We start from the raw sequence: 24,884 nt of genomic DNA, 5'->3' as shown, positions 1-24,884 counted from the left end.
CCAAAATAAGGTCCCTATTCCTTTTGCTTTGGGTGCATACACAACATGCATTTAAAGCACATTTCCCCTGCCCCAAAATCCTGGGAACTGTTGTTTGTGAAGGGTGCTGGGAATTGCAGTCTGTGAAGCAGGGGCAGCCCTCCCCATTTCACCCCCTGATGTGAAATGGGAGTGCAACCCCCCCCCCCACCGCGGCACCACCACTGAAATGTTTCTTCATACAAGCTCAGCAAGAGCCAGAGAATTCAGCAAGGCTTTGTTGCTTGTCTCCTCCACCTCAGGGGCAGGGAAGATGACCAGCAACAGGGCATATTGGAAAGCCTCACTCTCACCAGCAAAAGGGGGCTGTTCCAGCAGCAATGGAAGTGGTGGGGCCACCGCCTTTTGTACTGCTTCATCGGTCGGCTGGCTTTTCTGCGAGGGGTAAACTACAGTTCACAGGGTCCATTTGGTGGGGAGAATGTGCTTATATGTATGGTGGATATGCAGCCTTACTTGCAAAGGCACCTCTTCTCCTTCTGGCGTGTCTCAGTTGCTTAGTCTTAGCCAGATAAAAATTGCATATGCAAAATCTGCAAAGGGAGCTGCAAATGGGAGCAACATTGTGGACAAACATTTCACCTACATCAATTCAAAATGTTGTCATGAATTTGTGTGTGTCTGTAAAAAAACCCAAACCCAACTCTTCAGCTCTGGGTTCCCCAAATAGGCTGCCCATCAACCATCTCTGTTCTGTTGGAATATCCCAGAAATTTCTGAGAAATTGCTTCAAAAACAAGCAGTCGCCCAGTTCCTTGCTCCTCAAACCCTCTCTCTCCAATAGGTCTGGTGAAATGTTTGCAGAACTTTTCTCGTGAACTGGTGTGCGATTCTCCTCCATCTCAAGAACTTTCATAGTTCTTTCCCCCACAGCTTCTGTTATGATGCCTAAAAATAGGTTTAAATTAAAACTTGCTCACTTTCCCCCCAAATTAAGTACTCTGTTGGGACCTATAGGGAAACTGAATGTGTGTGTATGTGTGTGTGTTGTCTCGGCAAGGGCACTGGAACCCACCCAGTTAAAACATTAAGCAACAGCCGGCTGAAACCACAGGTTCCATTTGCTTTCAGACGTTTCATATGTGGCTTTAGGTATGGCTGAAAGGTTTGGCTGGGGGAGAAGACTTTTAAAACTATTTTGAATGCATAGATTTAGCAAAACGTCTACAGCTGAAATCTTGAGAGGGTGTGTATTAAGAGATGTGGTAGCAGCCTTAAGCCATGGGGGACAAGGAGGGAGCCGCAAATCTAAATAGGAAGTTCTGGGATGCTAATTTCTTCATCACCTTGCCCCAGCTATAAACTGAGATATGTGTGCCTTCTAAGGCAGGGTTTTCAAAAGTGGTGCCTTTATCCCCCCCACTCCCGAGAGGAAGGGCGTTACAGAGAGCTTGGTTTGCAGGCTGGAGGAATGCTGGCAGTGTGATTTGTATGTGAAAAGGCACAGGAATAGTTAGGAGCAATATGGATGTTCTTCACTTTCACCATCTTCATTAGATTTCTCACCCATCCTTCACCATAAGGTCCCAGGGTGGGCGACAACAGTATTTAATACAATATTAAAATCTGTTAAATACCATTGGCTACTAACCGCGATGACTATGCTCTACCTCCACTGTTTGTCTCTGAATGCCATTTGCTGGGGATCACACATGTTGCACTCAGGTCCTGCTTGCAGGCTTCCTCTTGAAACATCTGGTTGGCTGCTGTGAGAACAAGATGCTGGCGCTGGCCTGATTCAGCAAGCCTGCTCTTATGCCAACTAAATTAACATTATTGTCTATGACGGATGTGTTCTACCTCCAGGAAGCTTTTGGTAGACCTTCTCTATCTAGGGGGGCCCAGTGGCAAGTCTGAGGATGGGGTCCATCAAGTTCCCGAGAGTACTTCATTGTTAGGTTGAGTCTCTAACCTGCATTTCCAGCAGCTTGGCAACTGTACATAGAGCTGAAAGCTAGAATCATAGAATTGTAGAGTTGGAAGGGATCACAAGGGTCATTGGTCCAGCCCCCAGCAATGCAGGAATCTTTTGCTCAATGTGGGGCTTGAACCCACGATCCTGAGATTGAGTCCCATTCTCTACTGACTGAGCTATCTCAGGGACATTAGCTGCTGCCTTACATTGGTCTATGTGACCGTGAAGTTGGAAAGAATAAAGATTGGGGACTTGAAGAGGCCGTGGGGTGCAAAAGAAGTTTCTGATGTATGATAGTGTGAACTGTCGGGAAAAGACTCTGTCAATCCCACGTACCATTGCACCCAATGTGTTTGGACTCTACACGATTTTGGCTTTACTCCCAATCCCTGGGATGAAACACCCTGCGTAAATTGAGGGCTTACTGTACTTCATAAGGTGATTCCACAATACAATGTGAGAACAGGATGTGGGACTAAGTGGGCATTTTTTATTACATTTTATGATTTTATGACAATGATTAATAAGTGCTGATTATGTTGTTATTTCTTGACTTGGCTTCATTGAATTCCTAGGAATTTGGGTTGGGTTCGTTGACAACTTTACCAGCTCATCAAAGGGTCCGTGAACTCAGACTGGCAGCAGCTCTCCGGGATTTCATTCCCAGCCCCATTTCTTTGAACCTGGGACCTTCTGCATGGAATGCAGATGTAACCCTTTTCCCGGTTCTACACCCACCGGCTTCTGACAGTTAGGCATTTGTAACTTGTAAATAACACCAGAGCTGTCCTGCCTCTCTCATTTCTCTTGCTGTGTCCTACAGGCTCCAGGCTCAAGTATTTCCCAGTTGTGAGGCCGGAGCAATGACAATGGCACTTTAAAGACCTGAGATGATGGGACACCAGATGCAAGGCAGAATTTTCTGGAGCTTCCAGAGGTTTCTACTGCAACGTGTTCAAATTAGGCATAACGTTCGAACTCATGTCCCATCCCATCCTCCTGCTGCCCTGTGCTCGGTTGTCCTCCATTTGCATTGGAGGACTAAAGCAAAATAACCGTCTTGAGAGCTTTAGCAGTTGGCCAGATGAGCCCATCTGCCGTGTACAGTTGCTTTTTCACAAAGGGCAGCTGTCCTGGCCACTAGACTCTGCAAATCCTGAACACCATCAGAGGGGCAATCAAGCCTGCCCAAGGACTACTCTTTAAAGAAAACAAAACCACTTAAAATTATTAAATAATGTAACCGCTATCAAGTTAATTAGAAGAGGAACAAATTCCACCAAAATAAATGTGTTTTCAATATGGGCTTTCTTCAGGACGGGGCTGGCGGTGGGGTGTGTGTGTGTGCAGGGAGGGTACAGTACAGAACGAGAGGAAATCTTATTTCTGGCAGCCCTGTAGACATGGAACTGTGGTTGAACTTTTTACCCTAATTACGTCCTTGCTAATGCCCGGAGCAGTCTGGAATCAAAGCATCCCTTCAGGCATTGGAAAGTCTCTGATGTGGCCAGCGTTTGTTGTGTGATGAGGGTTACTTAAGGGGGAAGAGGGGATGAAGAACAGAAGTAAAAAATAAAAATAAAAAAAATGCACTGGAGTATAGTGACAGGGTGCTCCCCCCCCGCTTCTTCTTCCCCTTCAGAATTTTCTCAGTTACCACCCACCTCACTTGTTGCCTACAAAAATAGTGTAATTGTTTGCATCTGTGTGTTTTTGTCTGCCTTCGGAATAGCTGCTATAAATCAATGTGACAGAGAGTCGAGCGTGCGCCTTCCTCCTTGCTTTTCTAATTGGTGCTGTTTCTTCCTTGAGTTTCTATCTGTTGCACAAGGTTAGGAAACAACAAAACACCTTGCAAGGGGAAAAAAGGGAGTAAAAATAAAAATCCCTCTCTGCATTGAAGCTGCCTTGAATGTTTCGCTTTCCTTTCCTGCTCTCTTCCAAAAAGGTTGGGACAGCTTGATAAGGCAACTGTTAAATGCATTGGAATGGTTGATAAAAGTTTCTGAAATGGATGGATGGATTTATTTATTGATATTTATTCTCCACAGAACGCTAGGAGCCACACATGCTTGTCTCCTCTCACCCTGGTCCATACCATGCTGTCTTCACAAACAGCTGTAGGGTAGGCTAGATCAGAGGGTACAGACTCAAGGGCCACATTCCCTTCTAAGCTGCCTTCCAAGGACCACATGCTGGTGGTGAGTGGGGCCAGAAGCAAAAGTGGGTGGAGCAGCAAATGTAAATTCCAGCTTTGTACAGTAGGCTTGTTTATGTGCCCCTCTCTCTATCTTCCATCTAGGCAAGCAATAGGCATTTCCAGATTCAAGAATGCATTCCAGCCAGGCAAAAACACCTGGGGTATGGATCAGAGCCAGCGAGGGGTGTAGCCTGTGGAGTGTTCTGGGGCAAGATAGACGGGCCCAGAAGGTCCACATTCCTTGCCACAAAGCAAATTCTCGCAATAGCTCTTTTCCTCTTCTAAGGCAGTAGTTTTCAAACAGGGGGTTCCAGGACACTGTAGATTTCCTTGGAAGCTTAGCTGGGGATCCTCTGAAGGGCAGATCAGTCATGGTGAACAATCTTCCTGAATTACAGGGGTTGGACTTCATGACCCTCGGGGTCCTTTCCAACTCTACAATTCTATGATGCTCTGAAAGACAGCTAGCTCACCACTGCCCATCTTCCTTTGAAATTTATAGCAGTATGGGTATGTAGGGCGCGTGACTTTGATACATGCCTGGTCAGAACCCCATGTGGAAACAAAGCCAGTTGTAATATGCACCAGAAACTTCTACAAATACACAAGGATTCCTCTGCAAGCAAGTTAGTGTGGAAAAGATTCCCTAGAGGCGGAAAGTTTTAACACCTCTGATTTAAGGTGTTGAGACACTTATTTTTTTTCTTATTTTTGCTAAAAGTTAAAAGTAAATATTAGTATTTTTAACTGCCATTTTCTTATCTTGGCTGAAACACACACACACATCTTTGTATTGCTGTCGCTCAGCAAGAATTTATATTAACCTTCCTGGTCTTCTGCATATATTTCTCAAATGTTCCTGACCAGAAATAATGGTATTTAATATATGCTGAAGTCCAGCAGAAGAAACATTTTAAAAACTGATTTATAGTTCTCGGGTCTTGGCAGCGTATACAAGAGCTGGGCCAGCTGGGTCTCTTAACGTCTTTTAAGTGGCGCTGCAGAATTGCTGTGTTTCGCCTCTTGTGTTTGCTGGGTAAAAGTTTGGCTGCCATTGGAAGTCTTTCGGGATGAGCTGGAGCCAGCTTTTAGTGGCTGCAAACTTTTAAGCAACCCCACAGCTTTCTGTTAAACTGTGTGGCGTGCAGTTGCTGCTCTTGATGTGCAGAATGCAGTCTTGTTTGTTTGGGGCTTGTTGTTTTGATCCTGTCTAGATTTAAAGTCTTTTTCTGTTATGGCAGTGAGCTTTTGTTTACAGGGTGAATTGTAATCCTTTATCTGATTGGCTGGTTGTAGGTTACATTGTGCTGGGGTTTTATTTATTTTTGCTTTTTTGCCCCTTAGGGGGTCTTTGTAGTGGGACTCATCTGGGTGTCCCGTCCCATGCTCAGCCACAAGCCCAACACTGATCATTCCCAGGAGACGTGAGCTCAATTCCCCCAGCCGGCTAAATGGCCCTCTTGAAGTGCATGCCTGCTGCTTCTGCATTCATGCTGGGAAACCAGAACCTAGAGGCCCCCAAGACTGGTGCTTTTTTGTGTGGTGGTGGGGAGGTTGTGTTCTGCAATATGTTACTGACTCAATAATAGTGCATTATTGGCAGATTCGTATTGGACCAGCCTCACATTATTCCACTTGGTTAGTTGTATGAAATGCTTCCCCACTGTTTCTGCATTATTGCTCTTTGGAAGATCACTCTTAATGCTACAACACAACAAAAGCAGGACAAAGTAAGCCTGAACATTTGTGACATGCAATGTTGCAGGATTTCAGCAGGAAGATATGTCACATGTATGGGCTGGAAACGAAGCAATATGCCTGCCCAAAAACCTTTGCAGGTGCCAAAGATATTGAAAGGGAGACCTGATGTCGCCTCATTTTCTTTTTCACTTGAAAGGTCTGGCATAATGAAAATTGTGCTGTTCTCTCTCTCTCTCTCTCTCTCTCTCTCTCTCTCTCTCTCTCTCTCTCTCTGTGTGTGTGTGTGTGTGGAGGGGGGCACTCAGCCTTTATTTGCTAGATTAAGCATTGCCTGCTCCCAACGGACCATCTGTATAATGTTGTAATTTCAAATACCCTTTCAGCTAATTTAGGGCTCAGGATGCAAAATTCAGCCTTTGAAATGGGGTTGGAGTGAGTGGGATATCATGGATTTAGGATGAAGCTTTCTGAGGGATATAGAAATTCATAAAACCAATAAAGGTTTTTGGAGGGCTTTTTTGGTCGGGTGGAATCCTTTAGTCCATATTAAAACGGACTCATTTATCCAAATATATTAAGTAATGCAAAAATGTGATGGGATTATTACAGCAGTGTCTGGTGACACGTGACTTGTCTCACTGTAGTGGAAAATGAGGCTCACACTAATTTTTTCAGGTGAGGCAGGCCTTGGTTAAAATGCCAGCTTCTGCGGTGAGAGATGATGCCACAGGTCACAGAAAGCAGCAGTTGTACATATGAGTGTGTGTTTATAGCCAAAGGTGCCCCGCTCCAACCTAGAGTAATCCCATCTACTAGAGGGCAGATAATTATTTTTAAGAGCCGAAGAAGAGCGCTGCAGGTGGATCAGGCCAAAGGCCCACCTCTTCCAGCACCCTTTTCTCACAGTGTCAAACAAGATGCCCCTATGGGAGGCTTGTAAGCAGGACCTGAGCACAACAGCCATTCTCCCCATCTGTGGCTCCCAGCAACTAGTTTTCAGAGGCATATTGCTCCAAAAATGGCTTGTAGCCATTGATATCCTTCACCTCCAAAAATATGTCTAAGCCTCTTTTAGAGCCATCCAAGTTGGTTCTTTCTATTCTGGGATGACTACAAAATCAATCTACAGTACTGATCTCTTCCCTCTCCTGTATCAGGCCTTCTGTCCCTTTCTGTCCATCTCTTTGCTTACCTGGTGTTGAACCAGTTGAGTTTGCTTCTGTGGAGTGCATCTCACAGAAGAAAATATGTTCTGTTATAGTTATCATGTTATCATTATTTTTTGTTTGTTGATGAAAATGGGGACACACTTTGTCTATTAGCTGTTACTCATCTTCATGATTGTATTTTGGGGGATCTTGGTTAGAGTCCTGGAGATTCTACTGGAGACAGCATAGAAATATTAACTCTAACCTAATCCAGTTTCAAGTTGCAATTTCAAGCTAATCTAATTTCACAATGACATGGCTCTTCAACCTTGGGTCCCCAGGAGTTGTTGAACTACAACCCATCTTAGACAGTGATCAGGAATGATGGAAGTTGTATCCCAACAAAACATGGGGACCTGAGGCTGGAAAACCCGGTCCTACCGGTAGCAAATATAGACTGTGCTCTGAATGCATGGATCCAGTTTTCTGAATGCTTCTTGCAGATAGATTAGATCAGGCATCCCCAAACTGCGGCCCTCCAGATGTTTTGGCCTACAACTCCCATGATCCCTAGCTAAGAAGACCAGTGGTCAGGGATGATGGGAATTGTAGTCCAAAACATCTGGAAGGCCGAAGTTTGGGGATGCCTGGATTAGATGCATCCCATTTCCCATTTCTGGGCAGCCCAGAAATACAGTATGAAAGCTAGAGCCTTCTTCTTTTCTCCCCAGCATCTAGTACTGTATACTGCCTCTGAAGTTGGAGGCTCTCTGTTGTCATTGTGACTAGTTAAATAAGTTGTTCAGATGTTTCCAAGGGCCGCCAAATACCTTGGAAGAGCAGGGGCAAAACAAAGTGCTGTCTTCACCTGGAATCTGTCTGAAAGCAGCCCCCCTCCCTACACACTGCTTGGCCCTACAGTCAATCCATGTGTCCCTTCTCCCCGTCTTGTGCTCCACTTGCATCTTCTCCACAGACATCTTGCACTGCAGCTGCTCATCCTCAGCTGAGAGTGGCAGAATGAAATACCTGCTCCCTTAATCCAAAGCAGATTCAAATGTGTGATGGGGCAACACTCTTCCCACCATCCAATACTCTCACATGTGGATTGTCTTGTACTGGCCATTTCATATCAGTGACCCTTATTGTAAGTCAACGTTATCCTTCACAGTTTTTGACTATTACATGGGGGGGGGGAACAGCTTCTTAGACTCTTGTAGTAACTCTTGGGCAGTGTGTGTGTGTGTGTGTGTGTGTGTGTGTGTGTGTGTGTGTGTGTGTGTTTTCCAAATTTCAGCTTCCTAGCTGGTATGGAAGTATTCTGTAACCGTTTTTGGGCGTGTCATGTTTCATACATTTAAAGTACAGGATGTCTTTGGATTACATGTGTCCCAAATGTCAAAGCTTCCTACCCTGCAATTTCAATATTATGGATGGTGTTGGATTTATGGTTCTGACTCTGGACGAACTGTATTTATGGTACATTTGCCATATGAACCAAACTCTTTATTCAGAAACACCCATCCACTCCCAAACCTGAGGCTTAAAAGTTGAAAAATCCTTTGGTGTTGAGTTGTGCAAGAATATATATATCTCCTAAACTTCTCTCTAGCCTGTGGTAGTGATTTTTAAATTTTTTTTAACAGTCTATCCCTATACATGTCTACTCAAAAGTACCGTAAGTCTTATTGAGTTCAGTGAGGCTTGCTGCCAGGTGGCATAGGATTGTAGCCACGGTCTCTTTAAAATGCAGCTGCTGCTGCTTGATATTATTTTGCTGTTTTAATTATTTTAAGATACCCAGCAATCTTTGGATGAAGGGTGGTATAAAAATCCAAGTTAAAAAACAAAATAAAACTCCAGTCAAATTTGAACTGGATTAAACTAACAAGTTTGACTCTTTGTTCCAAAATAAAACTAGTTTCGCACCAAGATGTGAACAACAACAGTTCCTGCATTTTTCTTCATATCACGGTTTTATTGGTCCTTTACAATATTTTCATTGTTATATTGCTTTGGGATATTTCATGAGAATGATTCATAAATGAAGTAAAGACATCAATTGCATGAATGGATTAGAAGAGAAAACATGTATTTTGAAATAATTTTAAATTTGAGTAAGTAACTGAGAGAATGATGTATTAGGAAGCAGTCTGGAACCTAATAACTAGCACGGAAATATAATTGTGGGGTGGAGAGAGTTGCAATGTCAAGCTATTCTACTTACAAATTGCTTCCCTCAAACCAATTGCTCCAAGCTGCATACATGACAATAAAAAATACACAATATAATAAAATAAAACCATGTTAACTGGTTATTCCTCCCCCCCCAAAAAAAATAAATTGTTGAAGAATTACTGAATAAGCTAGAAGGTTGCAATTGGGTTAGGCATTCACTAGTAAGAACATGGTTCATAGGAATCGCACTTATATTAACCAGAAGCCATCAGGCATTGCTCCCTGTTGGCTGTAGGGATATCAGAAAATTCCAGCGACAATGGGAACAGAAATAGCTGATTTTAATGCATTTGTCATATGTTCAGAATGGAATTAAATCCAGAAAATATCAATGGCATTTGCTGTCGTTATTATCAGTCCACGAATGATGCATAATGGGCATATGCCCTCCCCGCCATTCGCATTGTGTTTCCTTTGCACTGAAATGAATAGGGTGGAATAATGTAATTTACGTAATTAATTACATTTTGCCACAGCGGACAGCGAGTTGAATAATGTAGGAAAGGCAACAGTGCTGCCTGGAAAAATACAGAGCAGAACGGAAAAGGTTGCCTTTTCATCCCTACTTATCATTTCGCTAGTGTGATTTCTGCAAAGGCCCCATCAAGCTCTTTCCTGCTGTTGTCCCATCACCACCATCATCTTCTGTTGCTGCTGCCTTTGATGGAAGCATCTCTTGGGTTTATACAGCTGCTATTTGCAGACAGCTCTGCTCCCTCCGCATCTGTTTTACAATCATTCCCTCCTCCCTTTTCGCTCTCTTGTGTTGAGCTACAAAGCTATCAAGCAAAAGTTTGGAAGAAGGCACTATCTTTTGTTGCTTTGTAGTGACTCTATTTGAAAACCAGGAAAGCTCCTACTTAGAGGGCAGTATTGGTTCTCCATGACTTGTTTTTCTTAGAACCTGGGTTGGGTGTTTCCTGCATTGCAGGGGGTTGGACTAGATGACCCTTGGGGGTCCCTTCCAACTCTATGAATCTATGATTCTATGTGCCCATTTGACCCTCTTTCTTCAGAGCACGCTCCTCCATTCCCACGATGCTGTGATTCAAGCTTCTTCTTCCTTCTCTAAATTCAGCTGTCATCTCTTAATATCATAAGCTTGTGCCTATGGATTCCACTGAAAATAACAAAAAAGCAGTACTAATTGTTTGAGCCCACAACTGCTTTTATATATGGAGCAAGTTAAAAGTCTGGTTTAGCTGTACCTTGGTTTGTTTCTTTTAAAATTAAAAGCAGGCTGGGGGCTTGTGAAAGGCTTTGATATATATGTCTTTTGATGTTGCTAATTTTTCTATCTTCTGAGGTTGTTTTTCACTCAAAGGACGAAAGATGTGGGGTGTTAGCCGAACAGAACTGTGGTTTGTGCTTATTTGAATATATAACCAAACTTGCTGCAGAGCTCACCAGCCAGGGCTCACAAACTTCTTGAGTTTGTGTATTTTTCTTCTCTTGCATGTTGGAGTACCATCATAGAATTGTAGAGTTGGGAGGGACCCTGAGAGTCATCTAGTCCAACACCCTGCAATGCCGGAGTTTGGAGTTTCCACTGGACTTTTGGGTTGTATGTGCATTCAGTAAATGAAAGGTTCCATTGTGGTGCTGGCAGACTCTGGATACCTCCCTTAGGGATAGCGCTTTAGTTGTGCAGCATAAAGTACACCCACAGTGGAGTGCCCCACTATGTACGGTATACCTCTGGGGATACAGACCCGATCTGACCCAAAAGCATCTGGCTCGCTTGTGAGTCTCAGTTTTGTTTTGGTAGGTCATGGCCAACATCTAAAGTCCAATCTTCAACATTTTCAGACCTGGGGCCCACCTTTAGCCCAAACTTGCATCTGGGCACCAATTTGTAACATTTTTTTAAAAGATGGTGATGATTATTCATATTTCTTACCTATCCTTCACCTTGAGGTCATGGGGTAGGTTACAACAATGTAGAATGAGTTAGAATGATTTACAATGAGAAGAAGGCTGGGGGGTGGACATATCTCTCAGATGACAAAGGGCCAGATATTTGTATGGCAGCAGTCCTGATCATGCATCCCAACCTGCTAGCGGGTCCCAAACTGAAGATCAATGACCTAGAGGCCCTAGAGAAATTTCAACATAGAACTAACTATTGATATAGCACCCCCCCTTCCCATGTATGCTATTTCTTTTTTTCTTTTTCTTTTAAAAACCCAAACTCTTCACTCTGTATGTGGTCAGGGGAAGGAGCTACATTCGATCTCAGGACGCAAGGGAGAAACATGCTAAGAGGAAGATGCGCTTGGCAAATCCACACCATGATCAACTCCCACCCGGAAACCAATGTCCCCACTGTGGAAGGACGTGTGGATCCAGAATTGGCCTCCACAGTCACTTACAGACCCATCGTTAAAACCGTGTTCATGGAAGACAATCTTACTCAGATACGAGTGATCGCCAAAGAAGAAGATAATACTAATGACATACGGCTCTCGGGTGGCAATACTGAGAAAGAATTATTAGTGACTAGGGACCCAGGTGGCGCTGTGGGTTAAACCACAGAGCCTACGGCTTGCTGATCAGAAGGTCGGCGGTTCGAATCCCCACATGACCCGGAAGCTGTCTGTGGACAAACGCTGGCTCCCTCGGCCGATAGAGCGAGATGAGCGCCCCAACCCCAGAGTCGGACATGACTGGACCTGATGGTCAGGGGCCCCTTTACCTTTACCTAGTGGAGAAAATCTAAATTTCTCTCACATTACATTTTAGATTACTAATAGTTAGGCCTTCTGTCTGTCAGTAATACTTCTAGGATACTTTCAGAGGGCGCATTCACACTATAAAAATCACCCTTGAAGAATAAAAGGGGTCTGTGGGCTTCAGTGCCAGATGCTGAGGCCCTGCCAGTCCTATACTAGCTGATCTCCTGCCCAATTATTATTGCATTATTAGTATTATTACTAACTTGAGCATTTCCAAGCACATCTTGGATCCATGCTTTCCTGCCGTTATGGTGGGGGCAGAGATGGGCAGCTGTGTCAGAGACCCAGATTGCTGCGTAGCCATATGATTTGCTGTCTGGCTGGTGGAGACCAGCCAGGTTCAAATATTACAGTTGATTGAATAAAATATGCAGCGGGTTTGCTGTATGATTAAGATGTTGTTTGGTCTTCCTGCACAACATGTCAAGCTTTTAAAAAAACCAAAACTCCTCTTCTTAATTTGGACTGTATGTACTCCAGAGCAAATGCCAGGCCTCACTCAGTGTAGGAACATAGGAAGTTGTCTTACAATTGAGACAGACAATTGGTCCTTCAGGCTCAGGATTGTTTTCACTGTCAGCCAGTGGCGCTCCAGGATTTCAGACTGAGTTCTCTCCTAGCACCCCCTAGGGATTGAACCTGCTAGGGATTGAACCTGTGACCTTGTGCATGTAGAGTAGATGCTCTAGCACTGAGCCTGCTCAGACTCTTTGGCTGGGTCCACTCTCATCTGGTCTTCCCTTCAAGGAGAGCCCAGGACTCTGTCCTCAGCTGAAGAGAGAAGTGCAACGACAAAGAACACTTGGATGGTGCTGACAGTGGAAATCCTGTGTCAAATCCCTCCTGCCTGCAATGTCTGGATCAGCCTTTGCCAACACGGTGCCCTCTTGATATTGTTGGAGTCTAGCTTCTAAGAGCCATGACCAGCATGGCCTATGGTAAAGGATGATGGGAGTTGTAGTCCAACAACGCTCAGAGGGCATTGGGCTGGGGAAAGTGTGCTGAAATGGTTTGCAGCTATGCAAACTGCAGTTTTATACGGTCTTCCAGAAAAAATAATCTTATGAGTTGAGGCTCTGTCCTTGTGGCTCTGTGGAGGGTGTATCACATTGTTTATTATATTGCCAATCTACTTTGTGATGTGAAGTAAATCTCTGGACTTACCTCTTGATCTGAATTACCAGCTGATCTGAGTTGCAATTAACTGACTTAGGGCAACTCTTTTAGCCATGGCAAGGTTTGCTTTTTGGAAGCTTGAGCCAATTTTTTACTTGCTCATAATATAAATAATATTTTATTGTGAATGTTACCTTTTTGAAATCAGGATTCTTTCTCTTCTGTTGTAACCTAAAACATTAAAACCCTACCTGCCCGCACACTGTCTCACCAGAGTGCTGCATGCTCTACTTATTTCCCACATGGACTACTGCAATGCGCTCTACATGGGGCTACCTTTGAAGGTGACCCGGAAACTACAACTAATCCAGAATGCGACAGCTAGACTGGTGACTGGGAGCGGCCGCTGAGACCATATAACACCGGTCCTGAAAGACCTACATTGGCTCCCAGTACGTTTCCGAGCACAATTCAAAGTGTTGGTGCTGACCTTTAAAGCCCTAAATGGCATTGGCCCAGTATACCTGAAGAAGCGTCTCCCACCTCCATCATTCTGCCCAGACACTGAGGTCCAGCGCCGAGGGCTTCTGGCGGTTCCCTCGCTGTGAGAAGCCAAGTTACAGGGAACCAGGCAGAGGGCCTTCTCGGTAGTGGCACCCGCCCTGTGGAACGCCCTCCCACCAGATGTCAAGGAAATAAACAACTACCTGACATTTAGAAGACATCTGAAGGCAGCCCTGTTTAGGGAAGTTTCAGAGGCAGTCTTGTGTTCTTTGTGAAGTGGGGGCTCTGCCTGGAAAGAAGCAGGGAAATGTAAGTGCATTTCATTTGGTTGTATCCCCTTCAGGGTAAGGTGCATTTTAAATTTCATTCCTGAGACCTGCTGTTAGGCAATCTGGGGCAAAGAATTACCATGTCTTTTCCAAATTACTATTGCTTCCTCCTCCAAGTGAAAGGATTAGGTTTAGTAGCACATGTCTTAAGATTGGGAGCACCTTTTTCTGATTTTGAAAAATAAGTGTTTCCATACCTCCTGCAATTTGTGGTAGGTTTAAAAGAGTTCTGCTGTTTTGTGTCTCAGTGATATATGCACACACTTTGGGGAAATGTCACTTTAAAAAAAATACCTTGGTGTGTTTTTCTGGACAAATCCGATAAATATTATGAAAGGTATTCTTGTGTTGCTGAGCATCTGCTTTGCATGCAAAAGGTTCCAGGTCCAATCCTTGACATCTCCATGTAGGGCTGGGAGAAACTCCCATCTGAAACAAAAAGAGAGAGACTGCCACTCAGTGTAGAGTCAGTGTAGACAGTACTAAGCTATATGGATCAATGGTCTGACTGCTTGCTATGTTCCTTAATTCGAAGGAGTGGTTAGTGGATCACAGTGTTTCTTCAGAATGGTTTTCCCCTGACCTACAGCCATTTTTGTTAGCCCTCAACCAGCTTAACCCCCCACCCCACCCCCCCGGCAGCAGTTAAAGCTAGTGGCAATCACAGTCCATTATGATGGCAAATTCCACATAATTTATTTGTGGAACTCACAGCCACAAGATGATGTGATGGATTGGACACTTAGCTTATTTAAAAAGATTAGTATAAGGCAGCTCCCTATGGGTTGTATTCAGTTGAAAGAAAATGGGCATGACTAACGTGTCTTCATTAATTTCAGGGGGTCTACTCTGAGTAAGGGATGTGGGTGGTGCTGTGGGTTAAACCACAGAGCCTAGGGGTTGCCGATCAGAAGGTCGGCAGTTCGAATCCCCGCAACAGGGTGAGCTCCCGTTGCTCGGTCCCAGCTCCTGCCAATCTAGCAGTTTGAAAGCACGGCAAAGTGCAAGTAGATAAATAGGTACCACTACAGCAGGAAGGTAAACGCCGTTTCCGTGTGCTGCTCTGGTTCACCAGAAGCAGCTTTGTCTTGCTGGCCACATGACCTGGAAGCTGTACGCCGGCTCCCTTGGCCAATAACACGAGATGAGTGCTGCAACCCCAGAGTCGGTCACGACTGGACCTAATGGTCAGGGGTCCCTTTACCTTTACCTTACTCTGAGTAAAACTGTGTTTGTTACAATCCTTTGTTCCTATACACACATGGAAAACATATCTATCACAGGGATACCTACTAGCCTTTCAGCTCTTCTCCAAAAGATGTTTGCAATTGTGCAGGGAATTGTTTGTTTTTTGGTGACTTTAATATATGTATGGGATTTTGTTTGTTTAATGACTTTAATGTATGGGCCCCCATACATACTCCGGCTGCAGGTTAACAGAAGAACATAAGAAGAGCCTGCTGAATCAGGTCAATGGACCATCTACTGTAGTCCAGCCCCCTGTTCCCATAACAGCCAACCAGATGTCTGTGGGAAACCAGGAAGCAGGACCCAGCCTCAAGAGCAGGCATCCCCAAACTTCAACCCTCCAGATGTTTTGGACAACAATTCCCATCTTCCCCGACCATTGGTCCTGTTAGTTAGGGATCATGGGAGTTGTAGGCCAAAACATCTGGAGGGCCGCAGTTTGGGGATGCCTGCTCAAGAGCATTCATCCCTCTTGTGGTTCCCAGCAGTTGTTGTTCAGAAGCGTTACTGCCTCCAAGCTTGGAGGCAGAGCACAGCCATCATGGTTACTAGCAACCCTCTCCTCCTCCATGAATTTCTCCAATCCTCTTTCAAAGCCAGCCATAGGGATGGCCATCACTGTCTCTTGTGGGAGGGAGGTCGAAGTATTACCACCCATGCAATCAGCCTCATACCCCTTTTGGGTGCACCCGCAAGCAGTAGCAAACTCCCTTTTTCTTACTATTTCCTCCCTCTGTTTAAAAATCTGTGTTCTCCTGTTTGTGTGTGTTACGCAGCCGACCCTTTTGGGCAGCTTCCTAGAAACAACCAACCTTTCAGTGCACTCTCTTGAGGAGGCGGGGAGGAGAAGGGGGAGAGGAAGGAAAAGGTGTCGCGGGAGCGAAACTGCCAGATCAAAGCCGCTTCTTGGCCTGCAAGATGGCGCCTGCCGCTCTCCCTTTCTCCTCTTGCCTACCCCTTTTCTGTTGAAAGAAAGCTGGCGGCGGCTGCTTCTCTTTTGAATGAACAGCTGGAGAGCCTTATTTATATTAAAATGATAAAAGAGGCACGTGCCGCATATGGATTTTTTGTTGTTGTTGTCGTTAAAACAAACAAGGAGCCTGTTGAAACAACCATGGGCTCTTTGTACTGGGGTTGACATCGGCAGCTGTGCGGTTCAGCTGCTTGTCCATAAGACCCATTCCAGCGACGTGTGTGTTTCGCAGTGAAATCTCAAGGTTCTTGGCCACCCAGTATCCTCCTGAGTTGTCCATGTGTCAAAACACGGGGGCTGAAAGCTAGACATTACAGAGATCGCTTGGATTGGAGGTGGGAGGTGGGGGGGGGAGAAAAATGCTGCCAAAATTAGTAGTTCTCTCCTCTCCCAGGTCTCCTCTTATCCCTTCCCCAGTAACTTTAAAGCAGATGATGTCATCCCGTTGTAAGTTTTCCCCTTCCGCTTCATTGGCTGCTTTTGTTGGCATGGGCGGGGACGTTCACGCAGACAGGATGACTGTGCATTTTTAGCTTACCTGATAGGAGAGGGGGAAGACGCACTGGGCCACTGATGTCAGGGCTGCCTTGTGACCATCATAGCCAGTGGTGCGGTTAGGTAGCTTTAGACCCTGGACTGAATGGTCTTCTGTAATAAGAGCCCTTTTACTGGCTAGGTGCATTCATTGACTGGTAATGTGTATTTGCTTCAAAATATGATCATCTGCGGGACCCAGGTGGCGCTGTGGGCTAAACCACTGAGCCTAGGGCTCGCTGATCAGAAGGTCGGCGGTTCGAATCCCTGTGACGGGGTGAGCTCCCGTTGCTTGGTCCCAGCTCCTGCCAACCTAGCAGTTCGAAAGCACGTCAAAATGCAAGTAGATAAATAGGCACCGCTACAGCGGGAAGGTAAACGGCGTTTCCATGTGCTGCTCTGGTTTGCCAGAAGCGGCTTTGTCATGCTGGCCACATGACCTGGAAGCTATACGCTGGCTCCCTTGGCCAATAATGCGAGATGAGCGTGCAACCCCAGAGTCGGTCACGACTGGACCTAATGGTCAGGGGTCCCTTTACCTTTACCTTTATGATCAACTGCACCTCTTTCATGTGGGCCCACTCCTGCTCACGCTGCCAAGCACTGCAGGGCCCTTGATCTCTGCCCCTAAGCCCCCACTCTGATGCGGGCCCCAAAGTTCATAATGTGCAGTTTCAACCCAAATCTCCAGAAGCCATGTCTTGGTGTCATGTTGGTTTGTAAACTTCATAATGATAATACCATATTTTTCAAAACGCATAAAACTGTGCAGCTTGAATAGTTATAGTTTCTCTTACTTTGCTTAATTTAGTCTGCATTTTGAATCCTTTCTTTAAAAAATGCAATTGATGCAAGCTTTGTTAGTATGGGGAGCTGCAGGAAGCTATGTGGAAGCACTGAACTGCTGTTGGGCTGCAAATCTGATCTCTCCCCCATCCCCCAAATCCGGCATCTGAGCCACTATATGTGCTCTCTTCTTCTTCTTCTTCTTCTTCTTCTTCTTCTTCTTCTTCTTCTTCTTCTTCTTCTTCTTCTTCTTCTTCTTCTTCTTCATTATTCTGCAGATTGCTACATTCAGTCATTTTTCTGCTCTGCTGGGGAATCATCATTCTGACTGTTATATATTCAAATGCATTTTGTTTGTTTATTTTATTTTCCCAGCTTAATCAATAAATAAATCTTGTAAGTGGTTTACATAAAACAGCATGAAATGCTCATTTAAGAATAACAGTAAAAGCAGACTTTGAAACAGTAAGCATAATAAAATTATCAAAATGTAGATAAGACCAACAGTTAAAAAACCAAAACAAATGTACATAATAAAATGACATGTTTGGGTAGCCTTGTCTAAGCAAAAATGTTTTAGCAAGTTTCAGAAATGATATAGAGAAGGGGCCTACCCTATATCAGTTGGCAGGGAGTTCTAGAGCATAGGCGCTGCCTTACTTAAACGATCCATTTCTCGCAAATGTGGAAACAACAGTAATACGGTGCTTGTCAAAGTGCTACTTCTGCAGATTGAAGCTGCTGAGCAGCCACACATGGGCCAAGCGATCCTTCAGATAAACTGCTCAGAAGCTTTTGTAGGCTTTGTATCCTAATCATAACTCCTTGAATTTGCAAGCTGAGGTGAATATGCTAGCCAACCCCGTGTTTTTCTGATGTCTTTCAGCACCAGCCCTCCTTACTGTTGCGTGGACCTCCATTCTTTGCGAACTGGTGAAATGGTGAAATCCATACAGTTCAAAACACCCATTTATGACCTGAACTGCAACAAAAGGTAAGCCCTTTTGGATACTTTTGGGCTCCATCCAGCCCCCAACCCACTTTTGCCATTTATATTTCATGTTGTTGTCCATCATTGCCTTCCATGGGAGCAGCTTGGACCAAATGCAGGCTTTTGAGTAGTTATGAGCTGCACATCTGAGCCATTGGGGGGGGGGAGAGGAGGCAGGCCAACAAAGACTCCCCCAAAGATCCCAGTGATCTGGCAGGGTTATAAGGGATCAGGCAGTCCTTAAGGTATCCTGGACCCAAGTTGTTAAGGGCCTTGTAAATCAATACAAGATCCTTAAACTTGGCCCAATAACATATGGGCAGCCAGTGCAAGCTTTTAATCACCTGAGTTATGTGCTGCTACAGCCAATAGCCTCACTGCAGGATTTTGCACCAGCTGCAGCTGTTTCCACGTGTGGTGTCTACTGCAGAGGTCTAAAATGGCTTCCCAGCTGCTGTCCCCTTGAAATTTTTGTTTTGTTGTCGTCGTCCTTGTGCTTCATGCCCTGATAATCATTTTAAGTGATTCATTACATAAAACCCTATCCCACCCCCCCTCCTCTTAATTCCATTGTATGGAGGGTGTGGGGAGGGGAACGGGGGACACACAAAACACTTTCCGCAAATAAGGCACGGCTGTTACGCCCGGCAGATTTGCAATAAAAACCAGCAATGTGATTATTTTTGAGGATGAAACACTTTTTAGATTAATATGTCGTGTGGTTGTGATGGATTTTCATTTTGAGTCACCGGGGAGAAAGGATGCTTTTAAAAAAATAAATGTAAGTTGCAGGAGGCATAACATTGGTTTTATTAAAGAGGTACAAACCTTCTTGTGTTCTCTCTGGCATCTCACAGGTGGAAATGGGGGCACACATTACATTTGCAATTCCTGCATTCTCACACCCAGGATTGCTGCTTGAGGTTTCACACACACACACACACACACACACACACACACACACACACACACACACCAAATAACTCAATCTGGTATTGGCCACAGAATTCAGCTTCTGTGCCTGCAGTGCCTGCTCCCTAAAATATGTTAGCAGCCTCATACCCAGCATTGCTCAGGAACTCTAAGAAACAAACAAACAAAAAAATCAAGGTAGTTTTGAAGTCATTGCTTCAAGTCAGTGCAGTTTTGAAAGGTTCAGTCTGCCATCTTGAAGCAAAATGGCGCCCACCTTTATGTCCAAATATAGGGAAAAAACTTGCTCCTTGATCTCAGGAACCACCGTACAAAATTTGGTGATGGCGTCTTAAGAGGGGTCCAGATGCAAAGAGAACAGACAACTTCCAATGATCATGATTATAATAATTATAATGACACACAGATCCCGCTTTACAAACACAGTGCATTTCCCTGGAAATAGCTCGTTAGGCGAGTATTCATGTAATAAGTCAATGATTTCCATTGATTCCTATGTGAAATTTTCTAATTGTTTCCAGCCATGGAATTTTGATGCCAACATGGGGTGAGGGGAGATGGGAAAACCCAGAGAAAATGCTCTCTGATTTGTCCAATCACTCCATCTTCCTCCCTCAACCAATCAGCAAAAGGCAAACAAGGAAGTAAAAGGTGCTTTCTGTTCAGATATTTGAATCTGTGGTGTGTATATATTGAGGTTTGGGTAATGATTCTTTGTGTTCAGATAAGTGAATTTTTGCATAGTGAGCATTTGTAAAGCGGGACCTGTGTATTATTATTATTATTATTATTATTATTATTATTATTATTATTATTATTATTCCCTATGGAAATGAGAATGTCTAAATCCCACCATTTCAGTTTTTAGTATCTTGATATTTCAAGTATTCTCCATTGTTTTGTTTTTCGCCCCCAGGATCCTTGTTGTTGTCTTACAGGAGAAAATTGCTGCCTTTGACAGCTGCACCTTCACCAAAAAGTTCTTTGTCACAAGTAAGCATCCTTGTGTTTCCCCTCCTCTTCTTCCTGAATGGTTGTGGTCGAATCAAACCCAACTTGATCAGACTTGTTACCTGGCTTAGGTGCTATTGTTGATCTGTTGGGGACCCAGTACTTTTAAAACCAAGGGGCATGTCATGGGGATTTGTCCTGCACAAGCTCCTTTGAAAGGTATAAAATGGAGGTGACCTCCCCCAAATGATTCTGGACTCAAATTCCCATCAGCCTCAGGTCCATCATTCCTGGTAGGAGAGTTTTGCGAGAGAGATGTGCTCTTACACAGTGCCCATCCATCCCCATTGGATTGTTCCCGTTTGCTTTTTCTGGCTCCCAACCTGTTGACAATCCTCATCCTACTGCTGTAGGAATTAAAACGTGTGTTTAAAGTGTTGCTCCCAGATTCCTTCTGGTTTAAAATGGTTTTCTAATGGGATAATAGTTGCTTATTCAATGGGACGTGTGCAAAAGGGATGCCACTAAGGAAGTGCACAATCGCTCCCCTAGTATTTCAGACCACATATGATATCCCTCAAGCAAACTCATATTGGGCTAGAGATACCTTTTGTAAAACATGGATGTTTAGAGAATGTTTACTTCCATGTAATCGCTGTGTTTGATGATGCAGAAATGACACCTTTTCACAGGTAAGCTTGGTTACCCCCGACGGCAGGAACTTACAGCGAGGACCCTTTGAACCACTCTAATCAGAAATACACCAGCATTACTTAGTTGACACTTCTAATAAGTTGCCTGGGTTGTAGATGGTTGGGAGTTGCTATTTCAGATTGTTTCCTGTTTTATACTGACTTGGCATTATTGGTCTATTCTTGTTTTTAAAGACATTGTCTACTGTAAGGCACAAAGGTTATGCCAGGGCACACTATTTTTTAAATTTTTATTTATTAGTTCAATAAATTTCTGTTCCACTCTTCACCATATATAAGTTTATACACATAAAACGTATTATTAAAATTAAAATTATAAAACACGATATAACAGTTGTGGAGAACCTTTGGCCCACCAGATGTTGCCAAATACAACTTCTGTCATTCCTGGCCATTGACCATGCTTGCTGGTGCTGATGGGAGTTGTAGTTCAGCAGCATCTGGAGGGCAAAAGGTTCCCCTGCATGGGCTATATAGCAAATGAAGACCAGTACTAAAATCCATACCAAGCAACAGCAGACAGCAGTTATATTTGACCAGCATTCATCAACTACCTTCTAGTGGCTTGGTGAAAAAATATGTTTTCAATTGGTGGAGAAAGACATACAATATAGAAATATGACTAATTTCTAATGGGAGGGAATTCTATACCCTGGTGTGCCACCACAGAAAAGGCCCTCAGTTAATGCCCGATGCACCCCAGAAGTGCTGGCAGGACCCCTAGAAGGGTCTCTTTTGCAGATCTTAGGGATCAGCCAGATTGATATAGGGAGAGGCACGTCTTTGAGTACTTAGGTGCAAAGTTGTGGACCATCTCGGTCCAGGAATGGCTATAACTGGCAAACTAGCCATAGCTGGAGAAAAATGTACTTCATATCACAGATGCCACGTGTACTAGATCAGGGGTCAGCAAACCTTTTCAGCAGGGGGCCGGTCCACTGTCCCTCAGACCTTGTGGGGGGCTGGACTATATTTTGAAAAAAAATGTGAACAAATTCCTATGCCCCACAAATAACTTAGAGATGCATTTTAAATAAAAGGACACATTCTACTCATGTAAAAACATGCTGACCTTCCGCGGGCCGGATTGAGAAGGCGATTGGGCTGCATCTGGCCCCCGGGCCTTAGTTTGGGTACCCCTGTACTAGATCTAGTACAGGCATAGGCAACCTCAGCCCTCCAGATGTTTTGGGACTACAACTCCCGTCATCCCTAGCTAACAGGACCACTGGTCAGGGATGGTGGGAGTTGTAGTCCCAAAACATCTGGAGGGCCGAGTTTGCCTGTGCCTTATCTAGTAGTTTCCCCCCCCCCAAATACAAACCTGCTCCTTTAAGGGGAGGGCATCCCTGTTAGGAGCAGATCATCTTTCTGCATCCTGGGCATGTGAACTGCACCTCCTCAGCATTCCATCTCAGTGGGTTGACTCTCATCCAGCCCATTACTGCCTGCAGTCCAGCAGCAGCAGCAGCAGCAGCAGCAGCAGCAGCAGCAGCAGCAGCAGCAGCAGCAGCAGCACGGCCTTCCCCGATTCTGCTGACAAGGAGAAATAGAGCTGGTTGTCATCCACAAATTGATGACAGCATGCTCCAAATCCCTGGATGACCTCACCCAGTGGATGTTAAAGAGCATGGGGAATTAGATGAAACTGTGGTGGACTCCACTGCACAGGTGTCAGGTGGTTGAGAACTATTGTGTCATCAGAGGGGCTGCAGCATCCCTTGTTGCTTCTAAATCCATCAGAGCAGGAATCTGCAGTGCTGATTTCCCCACCACCTCTACCCCCAGCTGCAGTGACGTCATCCTGAAGCAGAAAGCAAAGACACATTGGGATTCTTTGATGCTGCCAACACCACAACTGATGGTTGGAAACCCCCCCCCCCAATATTTGTTTTAGTGCAGACTGTAATAGCCTTGTAAACAAGCCTACACATGTTCTAAGCTTGTAGATTCTTTACTAGCCTGCTAAGGGGTTAGTGGCCTAGAACTCTGGGCTGACCGTGGAATAGGATAAGGCCCCCTCTTCTGCAGCCAGCATAGAAATGCAATCAATTAGTCTCTAAGCAGACTGGTAAAATAATTTGTATTCTGCCAAGGGGGCTGTCAGAAGGACGGAGGGATTGCTGTGTCCAGGGTCAGCCCACCCACGAGGCAAGGTGAGGTGACTGCTTTGGGTGGCAGAATCCACAGGAGCAGCAGATTCGAGTATCCAAGGAATGCATTGTCTGCTGCAGCACTCTCCTTAGAGGCCAAATCTGCTTCCTCCTTGGCAGCTCCCGCTTAATAATAATAATAATAATAATAATAATAATAATAATAATAATAATAATATATTTATACCCCACCCATCTGGCTGGGTTTCCCCAGCCACTCTGGGCGGCTTCCAACAGAAAAATAAAATACAGTATCTATTAAACATTAAAAGCCTCCCTAAACAGGGCTGCCTTCAGATGTCTTCTAAAAGTCTGGTAGTTGTTTTTCTTTTTCTTTTTCTTTTTTTTAACGTATTTATTAAGGTTTTTTTATATATATAAAAAGAGAAATATAAAAAGAAGAAACAAAAATGACATACAACAAAAAGAAGTAAGAATACAAAAACACACAAAAAGAAGAAAATTTTACAAAAACAAAAATTCATATTTGATATCCTTATTACTAATCTAATCTGTTGACTTCCTCTCCCTCCTCCCGCTACGCTTCTTTACATATCTAGCTTAGTAAATTCGTAATCTTACATACTTCTAGATTTGCTTAAATATTATCATAATACCATATCTAGTGATTCTAAACAATTAAACTCTTAATCTATTACTTAAAAGTCTGGTAGTTGTTTTTCTGATGGGAGGCCGTTCCACAGGGCGGGCGCCACTACCGAGAATGCTGCCTCTAGACAAATAGGAGGCACTGCTGGCCTCCTCCAACCTTTAAGGGGAAAATGGCAAGGGCTGCACTTTGGGGTCTCCTGCGTTCTGCAACCACCTTCAACCGTTGGGGTAAGGTTGACTTGATTCCATGCCTATGTTCCCAGTGTAGAACTTCACTCCCCGCTTCTTTACTTGCCGGTGAGAGGCAACATTTTGTGGGTTCACCTCAGGTGCCAAAATGTCTTGGGCTTGGCCCTAGCTCTGTTCACCCTTACCCAGCTTGCTGCATTTTTATGCTCCCTTTCTAGACAGCACAGAAATCAAGCAGACTGGTTGGGGAGACAGAAATCAGCCCTGCTCACTTGCCTGCCTGGAATTCTGTGTCACCTATGGCGTTCACATGAGTTGGTTCCAGTGATGGGGGAGAAATTAGATTCAGCTGGCATTCACAGTTTATGAAGCAATCCACAAACCAAAGCGACAACCATACTTCGAAGTCCACGCTTCTCTGAATTTTCTTGTGCTGTTCTCACGCCAAGTAATGAGTTCAAAAATAAATATACCAGGGAAAGGTGTGAGTAGAGATGCGTGTATTAGGGGAAATGTTGATGGGTTTTCATGAGGACTTTAAAAAAAAACCCAGCTCATGTTGACATGTGCAGAACTGATGATTGGAAAAAGGATAAATTGGAATTGACAGATTTGCCTGTCCCTAGCTGGTTCTGTATCAACTAGACTGAATCGTACCTCCAGTTCTTAATGCGGAAAAGAACGACTGTGTACCAAGTTTGAGGAGGGTGCACTGCTTCTTTTATTTATGCTTTGAGTCTCCACTGGAACAGTAGGCTACATGTTTTTAAACAAATAAATCAGTGCATGAATTAGTGTCCACGTTTGCATGTCCCTGTCTCGTTCTATGGGGAGACAACAGGGCATCTGAAGAAAGAGAGGAACTGAGGTCCACCC

The 24,884-nt window shown here is 44.4% G+C and overlaps 1 protein-coding gene across 9 annotated transcripts in view; it reads left to right on the top strand.

Moving 5' to 3' along the window:
• Positions 1-24,884, top strand: part of BCAS3 (BCAS3 microtubule associated cell migration factor) — a 463,105-nt gene that overhangs the window by 39,886 nt on the left and 398,335 nt on the right. For all 9 annotated transcript variants that reach the window (XR_009556811.1, XM_060268433.1, XM_060268432.1 and 6 more), the window contains 2 exons: positions 18,353-18,460; positions 20,307-20,383. Coding sequence is in view for 8 of the 9 variants with exons in the window: in XM_060268433.1 (XP_060124416.1) it covers positions 18,353-18,460; positions 20,307-20,383 (185 nt within the window). In the remaining variant the exon portion in view is untranslated. The remainder of the gene's footprint in view (positions 1-18,352; positions 18,461-20,306; positions 20,384-24,884) is intronic.

The sequence above is a fragment of the Zootoca vivipara genome, chromosome 15 (assembly GCF_963506605.1).
Source record: "Zootoca vivipara chromosome 15, rZooViv1.1, whole genome shotgun sequence".
Lineage (NCBI taxonomy): Eukaryota > Metazoa > Chordata > Lepidosauria > Squamata > Lacertidae > Zootoca > Zootoca vivipara.
The sequence above is the reverse complement of the archived record's forward strand: the minus strand, read 5'-3'. Positions and strand labels throughout refer to the sequence as shown.